This window comes from Salmo trutta, chromosome 31 (genome assembly GCF_901001165.1).
Source record: "Salmo trutta chromosome 31, fSalTru1.1, whole genome shotgun sequence".
NCBI lineage: Eukaryota > Metazoa > Chordata > Actinopteri > Salmoniformes > Salmonidae > Salmo > Salmo trutta.
In genome coordinates this window covers 24490249-24512569 of record NC_042987.1, presented here as the reverse complement: position 1 = coordinate 24512569, position 22321 = coordinate 24490249, and the positions used below count along the sequence as shown (strand labels likewise).

Sequence of the window (22321 nt, the reverse complement as noted above, 5' to 3'; positions counted from 1 at the left end):
TCATGTCTCTCTCTCTCTCCCCACAGAAACCTGATTGCGTTCACAGATCACTTGTCAGATCCATACGTGCGGCTCTATCTTCTACCTGACAAGCGAAGGTCTGGGAGGAGGAAAACCCACACGCACAAGAAGACACTGAACCCTGTCTATGACCAGATGTAAGTTTCGACATTCCTCTTTACTACTCTTACCATCAGACATCAATGGATTTACTGGTGGTGTGCTGGTAATCATTGTGTAATTGAATTGTGTTTGTGTGTGTTGTCAGATTTGAGTTCAGTGTGTCGATCGTGGAGCTACACAGGAGGACTCTGGACGTGGCGGTAAAGAACGGAGGAAATATCTTCTCCAAACACAAAGGGCTGCTGGGGAAGGTGAGACTGGACCTGTCCTCTTACAACAGCACTGTGTCTATACATGCATACCTTGTCCATTATTGGATGACATAACTGTGAAAACACATTATTGCTGATTCACAGGGAAACTTTGCAATCACTCTTTCTTATTTACCTGTCCAAGTCTCACCCTTCCTCCGTCATGTCATGTCATCCTGACAGGTTCTTGTGGATCTGACTTACGAGGATATCGCAAAAGGATGGACACAATGGTTAGTGGAAATAGCTGAAAAATACAGTCATGTTTACTTGTTCTCAAACAAATTGAGACATTATTTGTTCTCATCACACCATTTGAGGTACAAAGAATTACGCGTAGTTAATGTAAATGTATGTTTGTTATTCCTGCTTTATAACAATGTCTGTCTTTGCCACTAGGTATGAGTTGAGTGAAGATGGGCTGAAAAAACCTCTTCAGCAGCTATAGACTACACCATGAAAGTTAGAGGAGGACCTAACCTAACCAAGTCTTCAACCATGTATCATTGCAACCAGAGTCCGCATGTGTCAAGGATCTCAGAGTAGTGCTGATTTAGGATCAGTTTGGCCTTTTAGATCAGAATAAATAAGATAATATGGACATGAATCCATAATAAATAAGATTACGTAGACAGGGGGGACATGATCGTAGATCAGCACTCCTACTCTGAGACGCATGACACATACAGCCCAAATCTTTTACAAACGTAACTGCCTTTTCCATACAGTTGCTTTTAAGCCCGTGGGCAAATCTTCTATTTGTTTTCCCTTTTTTAATTACGGTTATTATTATTTACATGACGCGCAATTGTAAAAAAAATAAGCTTTTGATATTCATTTCTACACATCAGTTGCATCGTTATCGCTGCCCACTTAGAAACTCTCCAGTGCAATAGTAAGAAGGGAGTATGTGGTGTTAAAATGAATGAAAAAAGAATTCCATATTTAAAGAGGAAATTATTGAGGACTGTAACAAAATATCTATTTTCTTGTTACGGCTGTGACAGCAGGTTTAACCGCCTTGGTTTATGTGGAGAATGTACAACATATATGTACAATGAGGACTAAAGAAGAGGTTTATTACAGTGTTAGTAGAGGGAGGTTTCGCTTGGTCAAAATTACCATTTCATTTTTAGAATTAAACAAACTACGTATAAACTCTACAATCTAAAAATAACTTTGTCAGAGCATGGCTACAAGTTGACAGTCTCTCCTCTAAGTTAAAGAATGCACCTAGTACAGTACTTGGCCACCAAAGACACAAGTGTTTCATTTTATTGCCTACATGGGGTTTTAACTAAGCCAAATATGTATGCATGTTTGCACAGTATTTGTTTCCTTATTTAAAGTCTTTCAAATCATAGTGTTTAGGAACAGTAATAATAACAGAACTTGATCTAGTTAACCTCACAGGAATATTCCAGCCTTCTTCAAATCATTGTGGCTTATCATAATTGATTTTCCAACTCTGAAATCAGGACAGATCAATTATGTATGGATGGTGAAATATATGTATCATGTTTGTGATCAATAAATATACCAGTCTTAATTCTGTTTTTGTATTACAAACACATTTCAGCATGCATATCTTATTCAAAGCTTCTCTTTAATGCAATCGCTTGCAAAAAAAACCCCACATGATAAGGATTAAGGAATTGTTTTGGTTTACGTTGCGGGTATGACCCTATTGTATCCGGTTACCCCATTAATTATGCATATTAATGGAAAACATTTCAGATTGTACCATGTTTAGACTGTACCATATTGGCGTGTAACCTAATGTATTAGTTATGATTTGTGTTCTCAAACCTCTGTCCTTTTTTAAACTAGTTGGATGCCTACCTATGTGTAAGCCATCAAATGAAAACGGTCTCTGAAGTCAAATTCTTATCCTCTTGTTCTGAACTGGTTCGCCTTCTCCATGTACTTTATTTATCTTGTGCCTTAAATCCACAAATATTAAGATATTTTAAAGTATAAAGAAGCTGTTACGGTTTCCATGTTTGAGAATTTCTACTTATGTCTTTTAAATAATAAAGAGCTTTTGCTGTATGCACAGCAATAAGCTGTATATTACTTTGACTCCATAGACTTCATTCTAATGTCCCACTGTTATCAAACGTTTATTGCGCTGATTTTGCACTAATGCTTGTTTTCATTTATTTGTCTTGTTTTCATTTATTTGTCTTGTTTCTTGTTTTCATTAATTGAATCGTATTCGTCTTGTTTTCATCAAATCAATGTAGGTGTATTGATGTCATCTTGTGGGCCCTTTTAATAATGCACGAGTTTGCTCACCGCAAACGATGCCGTGTTCATGTCTTGTCGGATACTCGGCACCTCCTAGTTAAAACTAACGTAAATTATTTGCTTAGAGCTTCCTATTGGTGGATTCTGATACTTCCCAAGTGGGGAACTCGGCTATCATGTGCTGCGTTTAGACAGGCAACCCAATTCTGATATTTTTTCTCTAACTAGAAAGAGCTGCTTTGAAAAAAATCTGATGTGATTGGTCAAAGATCAATTCGTGGGGAACAAAATACAGAATTGTGGTCCTGTGTAAACGTAGCGATCTTTCTACAATGAGTAAGCAAGTAATATATTTCCAAGTTTCCGATATGAGATGAACACGACATGAGTCACAAGCGCCTTCAAAAATATGTAATGTGCAAACATTTTGAGGGATAGTTATTTGTAAATGGTGTGTCGGTGTGCTCACGATGACTGACTCCCTGAATGGATGAGTCAACTATTGACGCATTTGTATTGCCTTGGTTTACCTTTATTTATCTGGTTATTCATTTCAGGGAGATAGATGTATCAGTCAACTCAAACCACCTGACAGTTCTCCATTCCCACATTTGTCATCTCTCTTTTCAAAGTCTACAGTAGGTCTTCTAACCGAGGTAACGCTATATTCATAGTCATGGCATGCTTGATTCAATAGCTATTGACGAGAGAAAAAACATCTCCCGAATATCTTCTATAAAACTAACTTGACCTTGGTCTTCTACAGAATTAAGGTCTCAGATTGAAGAGGATACCAAGGCAGGACGCGCCAATATCAGATGTGATGTGTTATTGCATGATAGAGGGAACCTATGAGCTGCCACGGAACGATGATGGGGTGTCATACCCTGAGACTTACGGTATGAGAGGGAGAGAGTGAGTCATGCTAGAAAGGTATATCCAATGTTCAAAGGGATTTCCTGGAACAAATGCTGTTCATTGGGATTTTCTTCACGTGCCCTCATAGTATACATGCAGTAGGTCAACTGGTTATACTTCCTATAGTAAAGCAGGTCCTTTAAAATTCAGGTCCTGGAGGGCCAAAACACTTACGTTTTTTTCTACCTGGTAGTTAATTGCAATCACCTGATGTCCCAGGCCTAAATTAGTCCCGTATTAGACGGAGAGGATGAAAACCAGAAGTGTTTCTGCCCTTCAGGACCGACATTGAACAGCCCTGTCCTACATTATAACAGAAGGCGCATATTGGCAATTGGCGCATATTAATTCGGCTGTTCAATACTTTTCAGGAACATTTTACAAAGTGGAACAGTCTAGGTTATTTAGTACAGTACCAAACTATAATAATATCAATATTTTTATTATCAGTGAACATCTTCTATTGACACGTGCCTCTTATAATTGGTTAATAAAGACATTTAGGTGGGCTGTGTTATGGTGTGCGCTCAATGACGCGCAGGTGCGCTTCTGCTTGGCGTCAGCTAGGAGGGGCCAACGCTTGTCTGTTCATAGTGCTGATCGTCGTAGTGAGACTTACTGCAGGAGCCGAGACCAATGGAGCTGCCTGAATCGTCCTGCATCCTCCCCATACCTTCCAACCTCCATCTCTCTCCCTGATTTTCTCTCCCTGATTCTGTCTCTCCTCTCTCCTTTCATAAAACGAAACGAAACCATAGACATGGATTGTTAACTACCGCATGTGTGTCATGGATCAAGAATGAGAAACATGGATTCGATTTACATTCTTCTCGTCCTCCTTGCTCCCCAACCCTATTTTTTAGCCTCTGCAGACAGGAAATTCGGTGAGTAGCCTACATGTATTTATCTGAAGGATCATAATGTCCAAATTGTATTGGACATTAGGCAGCTGGGAAAGGCGCGGAATAGCCTACTGTACGACTGCAGTTCTTGTTTAAGAGAGAGGCTAACAGCTATATCTATAATATGGGGTTCGGTGTAATATAGAAAAATGTGCAAGAAATAGGCTATGATGTAGGCCTATATTATTGTTTAGACATGTTGTTTGCATGTACGTCTTTAACATGTGCAAGCTAAAACGCACCTGTCAATATATCAATATCAAGTGTTTACTACTTTTAACGATGACTATTTTAATAGCTACTGAGTAGCCTAACTGTTTTCTAATGGAATAAATGCCATTATTTAGGATACAGCATAGCTATTTTGCAGGGGGAAATAGCAGAGAATCACGTTAGGCCACCGTGCTGCGTTTGCTGTCTGTCTTTCCATCACGGAGATGGTGAGAGTCAGTGAGGGAAAAAGCTGTGGTAGTATCCAAGGCAACATGCCTGCTGTGGCGACCATGGAGGGTAGCTATGCTCATTTGGAGGAAAACCAACACATTATTAGGCTCCAAACCTTCCAAAACCCATTAGTTTGTAGCCATATCTATGATTAAAAAGAGACGCATTTTAAGAAGAGAGATGTAAAGAAATCCGATTTTAAAACGCCTCCTTTTAGTGTTAGGCTATGGTTGGACCATTTGTTATATAGTTTAAACGCTTTATTTTTTACTTACATAGGCTACTATTCTGTATAGGCTATGTAATGCAATACTCAGCCCTTAGAAACCATATTTTTCATATCAAACCGTGTCATATCAAACAGTGATTTCCCTGTATTTACATTTCACTTATTCACCTTTCAATTTAATGTTGTAGCCTCATAAAAAATGTAATTGCATTTTTGATAACTGCCACCATGCTATAGTGTGGATTTTTCATTGACTTTGATAACTTGCCCTTGTTTGACACACTATAATTCAGGGAATTGTTCTAAATACTATATTATAAAGATCAAGTACAGTAATAGCATACTGTGTTAGAAAAGTTGCTAAGAAATATATACACAATGCCATGGACAAATCTACAACACTTAACATTATTCATCGGATTACACCTGTGCTATTATGACCATATTAATATTGTATAAACATGTTGTAGCCATGTAGCCTAGTAATTACGGTGTTACAGCACAGGTACAAGAGCAGCCTTCGTATCACCAGCTCACTCTAGCTGTTCTACCCTCCATAGCATTTACTCTATTATGAACCGTATTGTACAATACACTGCCTTGCCTGTATCACTTCCCATTGGTTTCATTGCATGGGATGTAGGGTCGTTTTCCAAGAGACAGATTAAGTCTAGTCCTGGCCTAAAACCCCCTTTCATGGAGAATCTCCATTGAGTCTGCCTTTTAGTGTAGGTTTTAGGGTCAGGGAAAGAGCCCCATAATGTTCAAAATGTTATTTTGGGTTGCAGTTAATGGAGTGGTCGGTCTGCCAGCACACTCAGAGGAGAACAATAATACACTGATTTAAAAGCTCCTGTGTTTATTTTTGGACGCCTATGCTCCACTGGCTGAGTCACTTTCACTTATTGTGTCAGTTGATCAAAAGCATTTCTTAATTGGCTGTAGTGTCACTTATGTGCGATTGCTGATTTACAATCAGATGAAGAGGCCTACTGGTAAACTAAACCTATGTTGTTGTGTTGCTTCTTTAAGTAATGAGTTTCTTCCTGGATTGGTGGCTTAAGTTGAAAGCATTCTTGGATCAATTCCCCAATGACAGCAGGGAGAAAGAAGAGAGGGCATTATCACCCCCACTGTAGCCATGGTGACTGGGAACCAACAGCCTACAGAGATGTAACTTGTCTGAGTACAGGGTTAAACTGGAAGGTGAAAAACAATCAACTTTCAATTGGTCAATTTAGAGGGGTACACCGATAGTGGTTTGGAATAGCAGTCCTGAAATTTGCTCCATTGTTTGTGGACCTTGACAGAACTACCGTGGAAAATAACAGTTTCAATCAGGAGGTGTGCTCACACAAAGCTCCTTAAATTGATAGTAATCTCTGTGTGTTCATGGTGCCTTACTAACTGCCCCCCGTAACACCCTCCTGCTCTCATCCCCTCCTCTCACATCCTGAGACTGACTGCCTGATCCAAAGCTCCAGCATTGGTCCACCAGACTGGAGCATGGACACGATACACAAAGCTTTTCTCAATCCTCTGAAGTCTCAGCCAAAGCTTGTATCCACTGTTCACTTTTCTTGATCTCAAGGCACATTTATTCCCTTTTGCTTTCAGTTTTTAGTTGTTTGGTTTATGGATATTAAGCATTTCAACTCATTATTATTGGCATTAAATTGGCTCCATATATAACACTACCTCAGGCATCGAATAAAAGGCCTATCACAATAGGTAAGGGCATTTTCATATTGCTCAGACTGTTCTGCAGCTTTGGTATTTCATGAGAACATGCTGTGTCGGGGTCATGTCAGTATATCTTCCTGTCCATGTAGTTTCCCTGTATACACGGCAGTCAGGTGATGTCAGCCTTGATAGTCGTCAGTCTATGTGCATATGCAACTGAACAATCAGCATGAATTAAAGATGTTAATACCTATTTCTATGGACACGGGTGCACAGGCATGCATGGGAAGACCTTTTGAGGCCTTGGTGAGCTAATGATTGCAATATTTGATTTGGTTTCCCTCTATTCTAAGTATTTCTAGTCAGGCCGATGGGTTAAGTTATTTGGAGTGTGTGACTCAATTTCCACAAAGATAATAACTGTAAACTTATGGACTGCGTCCCAAATGGCACTCTATTTAAAGGGAATACAGTGCCATTTGGGAAGTGGACTTGGACTCTTGTTTGTTAGAGAGATAACAGGTTGAAATGGTTATGCTGCTTGGCAGCGTTAAAGCCATGGTAAGGAAAGTGCTCTTTGCACACAGGGTGAAGTAGATTGAAAAATCCATCCCCTATTACCAGTTGTTATTTGTCTGGTGTTCTGCCCTCAACCTATTCACACTCCATAGGCATATGGCCATAAAACCCACAGAGCAAAGCTCAGAAGGACACAAATTACAAATCAGACTGGTTAAAAATACCAAAATCACATTGGTTTCTATGTTTATATGTTTTGCTCTGTTTGTAATAAGTTATTTGGCATGTTAAAGATTCACTCTCAAACCTTTGTATAATTTCAGCCAGTAGTTTTGAAAGTGGTGCTCACGAGCCAAAACGGATCCCCGTTGTTTTTGTACTACATCATCCAATTTGTGTGATATGTTAAGAATTTAGCAATTTATATGATAGGTTACTAATCAAATTTGTGCAATATGTTACACATTTCTTGTGCTTAAGATCCCGGAGTGCATCTTTAAATTGTATTACTTGTATCAAAGACCACCACAAACAATCTGTGACCAGAGAGAGTAAAACCCATGCAGCTGTGGATTTCAAAATAACACAAAAATAGGATGAAACTATAGGTAGTAACATGCTATACTGTAGAGAGTATGTGTAACAGTTGTCGTCTGGAAAGGACCAAAACGCAACGGGTTGTATACTCATCTTCTTTTAATAGGAGAAAGAAGGAAAACCAAACAAACACGTATACAAAAATCACAAAAATGATGAACGACGAAATACAGTCTTGTCAGGCATAGACAGCTAAACAAGCACAACCTCCCACAAACACAAACACACCCTAATATTTAGGACTCTCAATCAAAGGCAACTAGACAACCCCTGCCTCCAATTGAGAGTCCACACCCCAATTAACTAAACATAGAAACAGACTAACTAGAAAGAACATAGAAATAGACTAACAGAGCAGTGACCAAAAAACCCGGAAATAATAAATCAAACACCCTACTACATAAACCATCACCCTGAAACACATAAACAAAATACCCTCTGCCACGTCCTGACCAAACTACAATAGCAAATAATCTCTATACTGGTCAGGACGTGACAGTACCCCCCCCCCCCCTAAAGGTGCAGACCCCGGATGCACCTCATAAATAAATAAAAAAAACAACAACAAAAAGAAAAATTCCCCCTAAACTAAAGGGAGGGAAGGGAGGGTGGCTGCCGTCAACGACGGCACCTGTGCTACACCCCCCCTCCCCAACCCACCTATACCGGAGGTGGTTCTGGCTCCGGCCAACTGTCCTTCAGAATGCAGACAGACTTGATCAGTTTCGGGCCGTAGGCAGACTCCCCTCGTTCCGGATCATCGGCAGACCTCTTCCGTTCCATACTGAAGGCAGACTCATTCGATATACAGTTAATCATATCTAGTTCCGAATCGTCAGACTCCCTCAGTTCCGGGTTGCAGGCAGACTCCCTCGGTTCCGGGTCGCAGGCAGACTCCCTCGGTTCCGGGTCGCAGGCAGTCTCCCTCGGTTCCGGGTCGCAGGCAGTCTCCCTCGGTTCCGGGTCGCAGGCAGTCTCCCTCGGTTCCGGACTAGACACTGGTGCCGGATACTCTGGACCGCACACTGGTGCCGGATACTCTGGACCACACACTGGTGCCGGATACTCTGGACCTCACACTGGTGCCGGATACTCTGGACCGCACACTGGTTCCCGGATACTCTGGACCGCACACTGGTGCCGAACTCTCGAGGCTGGGCTGACGCACTGGAAGCCTGATGCATGGTACTGGTACTGGATGTGCCAGTCTGGGGACACGCACCTCAGGGCTGGTGCGGGGAGCGGGAACAGGCCGAGTCGGACTGGGTTGACGCACTAGAAGCCTGATGCGTGGTACTAGTACTGGAGGTATCAGCCTGGGAACACGCACCTCAGGGCTAGTGCGGGGAGCGGGAACAGGCCGAGTCGGACTGGGTTGACGCACTAGAAGCCTGATGCGTGGTGCTGGTACTGGAGGTATCAGCCTGGGGACACGCACCTCAGGGTTAGTGCGGGGAGCGGGAACAGGACGAGTCGGACTGGGCTGACGCACTGGTCCGTAGAGGCGTACTGGCAGTCTCGAGCGCAGAACTGGCATCGCTCTAACTGGCTGGATGCCCACTTCCTCCTGGCAAATGCGGGGCGCTGGTATTGTGCGTACCGGCCTAAAAATACTTGGCCTCGCCACAGTACCCATTACCCCGAAGCACGGGACCTGTCCATTCACTGGTTGCCCAGAAAAGGTACGGGGATTTGGCCTGGGGCTCAAACCTCGCCCAGCCAAACTACCCATGTGCCCCCCCAATTTTTTTTATCTGGGCTGCCTCTCGGGCTTAAACGCCAGTTGTGTTCCTCGGTAGCGTTCCCGGTCCTCACCAGACTTCCTCCATGGGCCCTCTCCAGCCAGAATCTGCTCCCACGTCCATTTCTCCCGCCAGTCCATATTGAATTCCCCTTGCTCCTTACTCCGCTGCTTGGTCCATTTGTGGTGGGAGGTTCTGTAACAGTTGTCGTCTGGAAAGGACCAAAACGCAGCGGGTTGTATACTCATCTTCTTTTAATAGGAGAAAGAAGGAAAACCAAACAAACACGTATACAAAAATCACAAAAATGATGAACGACGAAATACAGTCTTGTATTTAGACAGCTAAACAAGCACAACCTCCCACAAACCCACCCTAATATATAGGACTCTCAATCAAAGGCAACTAGACAACCCCTGCCTCCAATTGAGAGTCCACACCCCAATTAACTAAACATAGAAACAGACTAACTAGAAAGAACATAGAAATAGACTAACACAGAGCAGTGACCAAAAAACCCGGAAATAATAAATCAAACACCCTACTACATAAACCATCACCCCGAAACACATAAACAAAATACCCTCTGCCACGTCCTGACCAAACTACAATAGCAAATAATCTTTATACTGGTCAGGACGTGACAGTATGTCTGTCTCTGAAACATTGTATAGTAACATTTTACTGTATGTCTTCAGAGCCAAAATAGGGCCATGTTAAAAACAAGAGAAAATGTAACAAGAACTGACATGTGTTGTAAACAAGGGCACACCTCAGGGAAAAGGATGGCTACTATAATTCACTTTACAATAAGGGGTGGACATGAATGCAATGACTCAAACTAAATGTCAAGTGACAAATATGATGGAGAGGAGGGGGAGGGCTTTACTGTTGTCTTTGTTTGATCTGCCTTGAATCGCAACAGCAGATATAGTTACAGGGGCGTACCGCAGAGCAGTTACCACAATGGTTACAGCTCCCCCTTACAGAAAGAACAACGTATGTGGAGAGTCACATCATTTCACATGTGGAAAATAACATGACATTTCATGTGAAACTTCACATGTGATCACATATTTTAACATGTGTAGTTTCATGTTATCACATGTTGTTTTACATGTTGTCAGAATAACTTCACAAAGGTCCGGTGTTCTGTGAAATTCATGTGGTTTTTCCATAAGGGCATACTTTACCCCCTGGCGCTCTCCCTGTTCACTCCCTACACAGGTCTTATCAAGGTTGACAGTCAGTGGAAATATAGATGTTTTTATGAGTTATGACAGTAATGTGCACAGTATGACTTGTGGCAGCTTTTTTAATGTAACTTTGTTTGGTCAAATATTCAGCAGCCTCCAGAAACATTATTTGATCTCTTGTTTAGCCTTTGTGTGTTCTGTAGGTGTAGCCATGGTGTGGCTACGCTCTTTCTGTCTTCAATAATTATTTTAGCTAATGTTGACAGTCAAAGAACACAGACACAGAATATATAGACACAGTGTGTATGTCTGACAATGTCAATCAACAGGCGGCAGCCATTTGTGCAACAACGGCTGTAACGTATACGCTCGGAGTCAGGAAGCAGGTGCAGAAGGTGAGTTTAATAATGAGAATAAGTAGATGAACAAAACAGGAGAAGCCTACAGAACGGGAAGAAAACCAATACGGCCTGAAGACTGAGGCTGCTGAGGGCTAAATAAAGGGGAAGTAATCTAGGTCATGATGAAGTCCAGGTGTGCGTAATGTGCGTTGCCAAGACCGATGGTTAGTAGCCCGGACCGGAGAGAGGGAACAGGAGTAGGCGTGACAACCGTCAGTATATTGGGATGAGATCTTTAATGCTCCTTTAAGATACCAATAAACATAGAGTCATTCATCTGTCTTTTACACAGAGATCTAATTTTCCAGATGGACAAACTTTATTCCTTTGCAAGTAAAGAGCAAATCCAAGACAGCCATGTCGAAAACCACCCACACTTTTGTTAAATTATTAATTTGTCAGAATTCCTTTTTTAGTAGCTTCATCCTTCACTTGTGTGTGCCTATAAAAATAACATCTTGGTAATATTTTACTTTGTGTTGATATGTAGCATTCATAAAGCAGTCATAAAGCCTTTATATGCATGGCATATTGAGTCATAATGCCCTATATCACCACTCTAAGTAAAAAGTATTGATGTTATCAGCCTCACATTCAACTTCAGCTATCGCTTAGTTTCCCCCAAGGTTACCTCAGTTTCCCCCAAGGTTACCTCTAGGCTCATTAGGTTGATCAGTATGCCAGGCACTCTCTTCTCTTGATGTTTGGTTTTGGTGCTGTGTCCTTCTGAGATGCTTCTATTTTGCCTACGCACTACCAGCTCTCTCCCAAACACAGACACAGGGAGGAGCAGAGTAAGGCAGACTCCTTCATCAGTAGCAGCGCCACGATGAAAGGAGTCTGAGTCTGTCTGTCTGTGTCTAAGAATGAGTACGTGGATCCCTTCTTAAATCATACAAGTACACACAAAATCTTTCAAACTCAACTTCAAAAGTACGCTATTTTTCAATATGTTAAAAAATGTCAGATCTTGAAAAATGTCAATTTCAAAGACAAATACAATTTTTTGTCAGTATCGCTAGCATGCAGTCACATCAGCACCAAGGCTGTAGAAACCACTACAGAAGGTGGTGACGTATGTATGATGCACAGCACACGTTGTGTCTTCGCTCTCCATCTTGTCAGAGGGATAATTGGCCACGCCTCCCTGCCTGGGGTGTCCTGTATGGGTGTCCTATGGAGTGTGTCACCAGTGGTGCTGCTGTGGTATGACAGCAATGTGACATATTGAGCCCAAAACACCCCCAGAAACACTGCAGGGGATGGTGGGTGGGCTGGCTGTGTGGACTGTAAACCCAGGCCCTGACCCTTTCCTCAGCCCCCATCCGCCGACCACATGCTGTGACAAGACTGCTTTATATAGCATAGTATCCTAGACTGGCTCCCAAATGGCACCCTATTCCCCTAGGGCTCTGGTCAAAAGTAGTGCACTACATAGGGAATGGGGTGCCATTTGGGTCAGCAGCTCCCAACCACAATAAACAGTGTATCTTCCTAAATCCCTTATGATGAAAAAATGTGTTTAGGAACCATGAGGGGGAAAAAGGAATCACTAAAAACCTAGAGATAACGAAACAATTATTTATATAAACTTGAGGAAGGTGGATCCATGCAGCCGCCCACATCCCACTCCGTATAGCTGCTATGGCCCCGGCCTGATACCGATTTGATACTGCAGTTCAATTGGATTTATGGACAGGGTTATAAATCGTGTCCTCTTAGTGCGGGTAAGGGGTTGTCAAATGGAGAGAGAACTTTATGCCCTGTTAGGCCTGCTCTTCTCCTGGCTGTCCTCCTCTCCCCCTCCTCTCCCTCTCCCATCCTCTAGCTGTATGTATGGTACAAAGATGTGTATTATATGGCCTAAGGGCAGTGTGTTCTGTCAGATCCCTGTTAAGCAGAATGTCAGTTACGACCGGTTGCCGCTGCCGGAGCACCTAGTGAGATGGATACAGAAACAGCATCCCCCAGCAGCCTGCTCCTCTGTGTTGATGGATCACCCTGGAACACTGTGATTGTGTCCCAAATGGAACCATATTCCCTATTTAGTGCACTACTCTTTGACCAGGGCCCATATGGTTCTGGTCAATCATTGTGCACGATGCAGGGAATAGGGTGCCATTTGGGAAACAGTCTGTGTTTTACGACTGGCCTAAATGTTAACTTAGAATAATGGCCCTGTGGCTGTGCTGTTTATCTGCTGTAGCTGTGAAACGCAGTGCTGCATGACATTGTAATCTATGACGCCTCGCCCACACAGGAAGTGGGATATTATATTGTATATCTTTGCTCTTTTTTATAGATTCAGCTATAGCCTATAGAATAGCTGAATCTATAAAAAGCTGAGATGTACAATACATCTATGTGTACAGTAGGCTATTGTTGATGGGTCTTAGGATAGCATGATATTATAAAGTTGCAATGTACAAATTGTTCTCTCCTCTTTTCCAACAGGTTGTCTGTTTGAGAAGGAGTTGTGCACACCATACGAGATCTGTGTCAACGGTAAGCCATTTTCATTTCATTCAGATACCATACAGCTATAAAGTAGAGCTCACAAATCAAAGCCATCTGTAGACACTGAAATATTTTTAATCTAAAAGGAAGTGGACATTCATGGCACAATATCAGAGAAAGTGATGACGATCAATTGGAGAAGAAAATCTATTGAACTGACTCTTTTCTCCTCACTTCTTCTCTTTGAACGGTTGGTTCAGAACACAGGACTAGAAAACACAGGACTAGAATTAGATTGTATTTCTATGGTTTAGAATGCACAGGGTGCAACCACAGGAAAGAATAGTTAAGGGAGCTGGTGAGATGGAGTCCACCTCTCTTCCTGTGTGCTCTCTTTGGGCCTCTACTCCCTCAGAATTCATTAGTTTAGGTTACATCCCAAATGACACCTTATTCCCATTATAGTGCACTTCTTTTGACCAGAGCCCTTTCAGACTTGGTCAAAATTAGTGCACTATATAAGGAATAGGGTGCCATTTGGGACCTTTTCATCATTTGTAATGTGGCCTTGTCTCTGATCTCATTGTGATAGGAATAAAACAATGCCCTGTGCTGCTGGGGAAAAATCATGTTGATAGCTAAACTATTTTTGGCCCAGTTCAGCTCTCAGTCTGTGTTTAGTCTGCGCTGGTTGTCGCCTGGGTTATTCCATTTAACAGGCCATATGTCATAGGAAAACACTCCTATGTCAGGAATTCACTCATTTTCAATGAGGAAAGTGCATACTGTCTGATGGGCTATATTAGATAGACACTTTGTCCTTGAGGTGAACATAGTTTCATGAGTATTGTTCTTCCCATGTAAATATAATCACTTGAATTGACATATCCTATCAGACCATAATTTGATGGTTCTGTTGACTATTATAAATGTTTTTCACTTGCGGATATTGTTATTCATTTGATGTAACTGATGACCTAGTAGGTATACCAGGTGGGAGATATATTTAAACTTCTCGTGAAGTTATCTCAAAACTTTTATTCGTTCTGTGTGGGTTAAAGTACAGGGAGGTAGGTTGTATTGTAGGTGTTGCTGTTCACACCCTTCACAACACACTCAGTCACACTTACCAATGAGTCACCAATAGCACCAAAGTAGTTCTACACATCAAATCAACACACTGTCCATATTTAGGTGGTCCTTCTTTCAAAAGTAATTAAGCTATACTGTATTGGCAATTGAGATCATATGAGCCATAAAACTTTATTTGATGTGAACAACATTGCATACAGTATATTATGCCTGATATGGTACATATTTTTACGCCACTCCTAATGTCTGAATATGGTTAACCTTCAGACAAAAAAAGATCAGCGTAGATTGACGTGCTGCCTAGCAACTGGGTGGAAGTGCTGCTTTGAGTGTATGCCAGCCACTCTGACGCGTTCTCTCTTTGACTACCTGTTTGAAGCTGCTACTATAACTGTCAACTGAGGTAAACTGAGCTGAGGTTTGGCTGACACGTTAGTTTTGGACCACGTTGTGGAAAAGCTACAGTGAGTGAGCACCACCAGCTCAGCCTTTGTCTTTCTCTATGTGGTGTGTGCCAGTGACAGCAAGTCAGTGTTAATGACAGTTGTCAATTTACCCTGGGCCGCTGCCGCTGCCTGGTAGGCACATTGTCTGTCTGAGTGGCAGTATCAGGACACACATGCTCCCCAGGACAGAACCACAGCTAGCACTATAGATGTCCCAAATGGCAAATTATTCCTTATATAGTGCACTACATTTGACCAGGGCCCAAAGTTGTGTCCTACATAGAGAATAGGGTGCCATTTGGTACAAAGCCTAATACTGTTGTTTCCAGGCAGGGAAATGAGACGCACACTGAGAGGCTAATGGGTGATAATGGGACACAGCCCCTCTTATCTCCTGCTTGTTGATAAGCTACTGGTGGTTTGCCAGCCCACGACTCTCAGTTGTTCTTGCTTTGTGCCCAACAGCTCAGTAGGCTACTATGTAATAATACAATGTTGATAGAGTAACAGTGTTACTACACAGGCATAAGAGCAACTTATTGTAAACTGTTATAATTTGGTTATTATGTCAAACAAATGAGGATTTGGAAGAAACTGACAGATGAAATCGCCACCAAGCTACAAAAATGTTTTTGTAATCAGAGACACTGACATGACTCCTTGTTTACACTGAACATCAGCTTCTGATGATGCTTCCTGGATCCTGAGATAGAGAGGCATATTAGTGGGTTTGGCCATTTGGATGTTCTAGATCACATCTCCCCACCAACAGGGGTATGTCTGAAATGGCACCCTATTCCCAGCCCTATAGGGCCCGGATCAAAAGTAGTGCACTATAAATGGAATAGGGTGCCATTTGGGATGCACCCCAGGTTTGATATAGAACACAACAGGAAAGGGCCGTCTGAATGGTCGGTCGGCAGTGGAGAGGCTAAGTTTCATCAGTGACTTGACATTTTCACTGTGATAGTTGTCTGAGGATGAGCAGTCCTGAATTTGGAGCAGGATGACCTGTGACATTCCAGGCTCATCTCATGATTCTCAGTTACCTGGCTTCAACAGCATGGATGGAGGCACACCTGGACAGAGAGATAATGGCAAGGAAGAGTTTGCAGTCAAGATCTGACCCAAATGGCACCCTATTCTCTATATAGTGCACTACTTTTGTAATTTGGGACCTACTCGTTGTTCTATAAACTGTTCCCTAGTGGTCACTCACAGGTATTGTATGTGACCCAAGATTTTCAGTAGCCTATATCATTTTTTTACCCAAATGAGCAATTGACCGTCCTGTGACCCAAATCGTCCTTAAACTACCCAAATTAAGAAGAAACAGTGTGTGATTATAGATTTATTCTCACCTCTCACATGCTCAGGGCCTACTTTGGGTCCCCACCCATAGTTTAAGAAACCCTGGCAGCTAGGTTCTATCTAGGTGTTGGAGTGGTCAGGTCAGGTCAGGTGCAAATAAGGTGTGGAAAATCAGTTTAGGTGGTGGAATGTGTGCACTATGCACACCCTATTTGCTTAACCCAGTTTCAGTTTGATGTGGTAGGTGTGATGTTCCTATCAGATAACATATCTGAAGTGCAGTCGTGGAAAAAGTACCCAAATGTGATACTAATAGAAAATTACTCAAGTAAAAGTCACACAGTAAAATTATACTTGAGTAAAAGTTTAAAAGTTTAAGTTTAAAATTATACTTCAGTAAAAGTTTAAGTTTAAAATTATACTTGAGTAAAAGTTTAAAAGTCCTCTTTGCTATGAATTGAATTGAAAACAATTACAGTAACCAGGTTTTTCATGCGAGTAAAGTACGTTGAACAGAAAATGCCACGACAGGCCTGATGGAAACAGCAAATTTGGAGGTAAACTTTCCAAATGTCAACAAAACTAAATACGATAGACAAGGTGGGATCTTTTTGTGTCTGTAAAATTAATTATGCGAGAAATGGTGGTGGAAATGGTTTTAATGCGCGAATATTGATATAATAAGTACATTTGGCGTCACATGATGACATGTTGTGTGCTCCTCCCCTCACGACTCGGGAAAGCATGCAGTTTATTAGGCTACATATAAAATAATGTTATGAACTTCACAGGGTGGTGAAAGTGCAAGGTGATGAGCTTGATGCTTCTGTCCAATAAATATAGAGGGTCTTATTCTGGTGACATGATGCTTGGCTGCCATTGTAACGGGCGTCGTATGAAGTGGACCAAGGCGCAGCGGGTTGAGTGCTCATTTTTACTTTTATTTGAACACTGAAAAAACAAAACAAGAAAACGAACGAACGCACAGTAATGTAGGCTACACACAGCTATGCAAAAAAAAACTTCCCACAAAAGACAGTTGAAAAAGGGCTACCTAAGTATGACTCCCAATCAGCAACAACGATGTACAGCTGTTCCTGATTGAGAGCCATACCAGGCCAACAAAGAAATACACAACATAGAAAAACCATAGAAATACAAAACATAGAACAATACCGGAAAAAAACCGGAACACATAAAACAAACACCCCTCTTACATAAATACATATCCAACAAACCCCGAGCCACATAAAACAAACACCCCCTGCCACGTCCTGACCAAACTACAATAACCAATAACCCCTTACTGGTCAGGACGTGACAGCCATTTGACAAATTAAAATAATCTTGCTCTTTTGTCCATAATAATCTCATCATGTAGGCTATACGTATCTGCGAGCTGTTGGCTAGAGCACACGTGCCAATACCAGAATGTGCACATTTGCTATATAATGCAACCTTTTTTGTGACAACCATCAGTAGAGCTGAAAATGCAATGGAAACCCAATTAACCTTTATGTTTTATTTGGTACATGGGTATTTAACCTCAAAAGTAATTTTTGTGCACTACACAAAAATAGCTTTATAAATACATTTGATTGACTACGTCATCATGCACAGACTTTTATCCGCAACAAGTCAATTTGATGAAAACACATCCCTGGGAAAATGTGCATATTTATGCAGATTTAAGAATATTCGCATGAAAATCTGTCCCAATTGGATGGAAACCTAGCTAGTAAGGTACTTAATTCTTAACCAGAAAGGATTTGATATGGATATAAAAACGTCTGCATTTGAGGTGTTGTCTTAATTTAATGCATCATTCTTGAGACTTTTAATGGTTTCTAATGTATTGTATAGTCTTTGTTCATTTGGCATGTTATATTACTCTGTGACTGACTGTTGTCAAAACACATTATTAAACATTTTCTAGTCAAGTGCAAATTCACCATAATCTCTTCCTGGATGTTTCCTGTTGATCATTGAGCCTTGAAATTGATTATCCTTCCCCTAGTGACGTGATTACACATGGAGGTCAAGGATAATATTTCTGTTGCTAGTTTGCTAAAAAGTTGTGCATGAGCAAACCCAAGGTTATCCAGGCTGTTGTAATACTTTCAGATGGGATACTAGACTAGAAATGTGTGGAAGACAATTCATCTTTTGGTTTGTTGGTTTGCTGTGTCCTGCTGTTTTATTTGCTTGACTGGGATTCTCATAATTGTGCAGGTTGACACACACTCATGGTTCATATTTCATGTTTGTTTCACATGGGATGAAGATGTCATTGCTGCTTGGAAAAGGGATATGTGAAAGGGGGATACCTAGTCAGTTGTACAACTGAATGCATCTTCCACATTTAGCCCAACCGCTCTGAATCAGAGAGGTGCGGGGGGCTGCCATATTCAACATCCACATCTTCTGCACCCAAGGAACAGTGGGTTAACTGCCTTGCTCAGGGGCAGAACGACAGATTTTTACCTCGTCAGCTCAGGGATTCAATCCAGCAACCTTTTGGTTACTGGCCCAACGCTCTAACCACTAGGCTACCTGCCGCCAACAGGATATGTGGTGAATAGGGTGATCTGTGCTACTTGAAAATGGATAGTCATATTTATAAAATGACTGAATGCATGGCAAACATAAGTAATGTGCAGCAATGGGAAATCCTCTTCTCTAGTACTCTCTAGGCTACAGAATTTGACACAATAAAGTTCACTTGTATGGTCAGTTAGTCTCCACCTAGTGGTGCAATTAAGTACTGTTTCATAAATTTAACACAAAATACTCAAGACATATTGAAGGGCTCTCAAACCCTGCTCCTGGGGAGCTACCCTCCTGTATGTTTTCACTCCAACCCTGCTCCTGGAGAGCTACCCTCCTGTATGTTTTCACTCCAACCCTGCTCCTGGAGAGCTACCCTCCTGTAGGTTTTAACTCCATCCCTGCTCCTGGAGAGCTACCCTCCTGTATGTTTTCACTCCAACCCTGCTCCTGGAGTGCTACCCTCCTGTATGTTTTCACTCCAACCCTGCTCCTGGAGCGCTACCCTCCTGTAGGTTTTCACTCCAACCCTGCTCCTGGAGAGCTACCCTCCTGTATGTTTTAACTCCATCCCTGCTCCTGGAGAGCTAGCCTCCTGTAGGTTTTCACTCCAACCCTGCTCCTGGAGAGCTAGCCTCCTGTAGGTTTCACTCCAACCCTGCTCCTGGAGAGGTACCCTCCTGTAGGTTTTAACTCCATCCCTGCTCCTGGAGAGCTAGCCTCCTGTAGGTTTTCACTCCAACCCTGCTCCTGGAGAGCTAGCCTCCTGTAGGTTTTCACTCCAACCCTGCTCCTGGAGAGGTACCCTCCTGTAGGTTTTAACTCCAACCCTGCTCCTGGAGAGCTAGCCTCCTGTAGGTTTTCACTCCAACCCTGCTCCTGGAGAGGTACCCTCCTGTAGGTTTTCACTCCAACCCTGCTCCTGAACCTAAAGGACAGTAGCTCTCCAGGAGCAGGGTAGTTCTGGTTCTGAATGATTGCTATATTAATTTATGTATAAATATATACAATGGTATTGAAAGTGTGCTGGATGTGTCTTGATTATTTTCCTCTGTTTGATTAATTTCACTGTAAATGTTAATCAGTTTCCTAGGCTGTATTGTGTACTGTGTGACTTATAATTTAATACCGGTAGTGCTGAACGCTTCCTCAGCCTGTCTTCATTCCACAAGGAACACCCTCTGTGTGCTCAACAGTGAAATTGAAACATTGTGTTCCCTGATACAGGAAAGACTGTAGTCAATAAGTGTTCAGTAAAGTATACGTTTTGACTTTCCTTTTGGACATAGACGTGTACTAGGTGCTTTTTTTACATTGTTTATGGAGTCCTTTTGCAAAGCTTCAATGCAGAACTGATTTTAATTAAATCAATTAAGGTGTTGCTAAAATTAATACAATTTACCTCTTTTCCCAAGGTGGAGAAAGCCTTGGTAAGTTCATGCTTTCTTGGAATAAGTTGAAGCAACATTGAAGCAAGGTAAAGTTGAGGTCTTGGTGTGGATTTGTTACTGTGAAGGACAGGTCTTGGTTTAGTTTTGTAAATGTGAAGACCAGGTCTTGGTGTGGTTTTATCACTGTGAAGACCAGGTCTTGGTGTGGTTTTATCACTGTGAAGAACAGGTCTTGGTGTGGTTTTATCACTGTGAAGAACAGGTCTTGTTTTAGTTTTGTAAATGTGAAGAACAGGTCTTGGTGTGGTTTTATCACTGTAAAGAACAGGTCTTGGTTTAGTTTTGTAAATGTGAAGACCAGGTCTTGGTGTGGTTTTATCACTGTGAAGAACAGGTCTTGGTTTAGTTTTGTAAATGTGAAGACCAGGTCTTGGTGTGGTTTTATCACTGTGAAGAACAGGTCTTGGTTTAGTTTTGTAAATGTGAAGACCAGGTCTTGGTGTGGTTTTATCACTGTGAAGAATAGGTCTTGGTTTAGTTTTGTAAATGTGAAGACCAGGTCTTGGTGTGGTTTTATCACTGTGAAGAACAGGTCTTGGTTTAGTTTTGTAAATGTGAAATACCAGGTCTTGGTGTGGTTTTATCACTGTGAAGAACAGGTCTTGGTGTGGTTTTATCACTGTGAAGACCAGGTCTTGGTGTGGTTTTATCACTGTGAAGAACAGGTCTTGGTGTGGTTTTATCATTGTGAAGAACAGGTCTTGGTGTGGTTTTATCACTGTGAAGAACAGGTCTTGGTGTGGTTTTATAACTTCTATATTTATACTGTAGTTATTACATTAGGACCTATACATGTAGATCTCTCTGTTGCACCTATCCATAGTTTTGCTGTCTTTGCAAAAAAGATGGTTTTGGATGAGCCATTTATGTATGCTTAGCTTGCTTTAGAAGGAAAAGAACATTTGCATAAAATGTTCAATCTGTCAAGTAGGATCACACACACACACACACACACACACACACACACACACACACACACACACACACACACACACACACACACACACACACAGACAATGTATTCTATCCTAACAGAGGAGAACCGTGGAAAGCAGATGTTCCAAATTTAGTGCCAATTTATGATCATTTCCGTTTATTTATGATTAATATAAAACCATAAAGATTGTGCTAGTACAAGCGCATACTGTGATTTCCTGAGAAGTGCCTGAAGTTGGCTAGGTGAATCCAACCCCTCCCCCTCTCAGTAAAACAACACTCTAGGTGCTCTTTGAGACGAGTAGGAAAAGAGGCATCAGATGTTGATGCCCGTTGAAAACCTGCTGGAGCACCACACAAACAAAAGAGGATGCTCTGCTCTGTTCCAGCTCCTACTCTGATTAGCTAACGGGGAGTAGGGAACCAACGCATCACCATGGCAACTGGCGGAACAGGGAACATAACTAAATTGGCCCATTACCAGGCTGTGTCCTAGCATGTCTTCATCCAACATGTCACAGACTGATTCAGATTGGTGTGCGACTCATCACAGCTACAGGTGTAAGCTCTTAACTTGACCTAGCTATCTGTATATTTTGTCACAGCAAAATAATCCTACAGCAACAGGATTTTAACATTTAGTCCATAAGGTTGCTTGATCAGTGGTTAGACTATTAGCTGGCCAAAAGTAGTCTACATGAAAAGTGCAATACTGTTCATATAACCATGTGTTAGTGTGAGTTTTCAGTGAATTAATGTAAATGACAAAGCTCATCTGCACTTCCTGCAATGCAGGAAAATTCTCAGCAATAAAAGAGTGATTCAA

At 41.8% G+C, this 22321-nt stretch overlaps 2 protein-coding genes across 6 annotated transcripts in view; both read left to right on the top strand.

Moving 5' to 3' along the window:
• LOC115169810 (extended synaptotagmin-2-B) overlaps window positions 1-2450 on the top strand; it is a 51748-nt gene extending 49298 nt beyond the window's left edge. For all 4 annotated transcript variants that reach the window (XM_029725786.1, XM_029725785.1, XM_029725784.1 and 1 more), the window contains 4 exons: window positions 27-158; window positions 269-374; window positions 558-607; window positions 774-2450. In XM_029725786.1, coding sequence (XP_029581646.1) covers window positions 27-158; window positions 269-374; window positions 558-607; window positions 774-822 — 337 coding nt within the window. In that variant the 3' untranslated portion in view covers window positions 823-2450. The remainder of the gene's footprint in view (window positions 1-26; window positions 159-268; window positions 375-557; window positions 608-773) is intronic.
• Window positions 2451-4110: 1660 nt separating this feature from the next.
• Window positions 4111-22321, top strand: part of LOC115169809 (receptor-type tyrosine-protein phosphatase N2) — a 160058-nt gene continuing 141847 nt past the window's right edge. The window contains exons 1-2 of one of the 2 annotated variants that reach the window (XM_029725780.1): window positions 4111-4426; window positions 13710-13760. In XM_029725780.1, the coding sequence (XP_029581640.1) occupies window positions 4342-4426; window positions 13710-13760 (136 nt within the window). In that variant the 5' untranslated portion in view covers window positions 4111-4341. Of the gene's footprint in view, window positions 4427-13709; window positions 13761-20532; window positions 20539-22321 lie in introns of those variants that run through there. The other variant, XM_029725781.1, reaches the window with a different exon arrangement.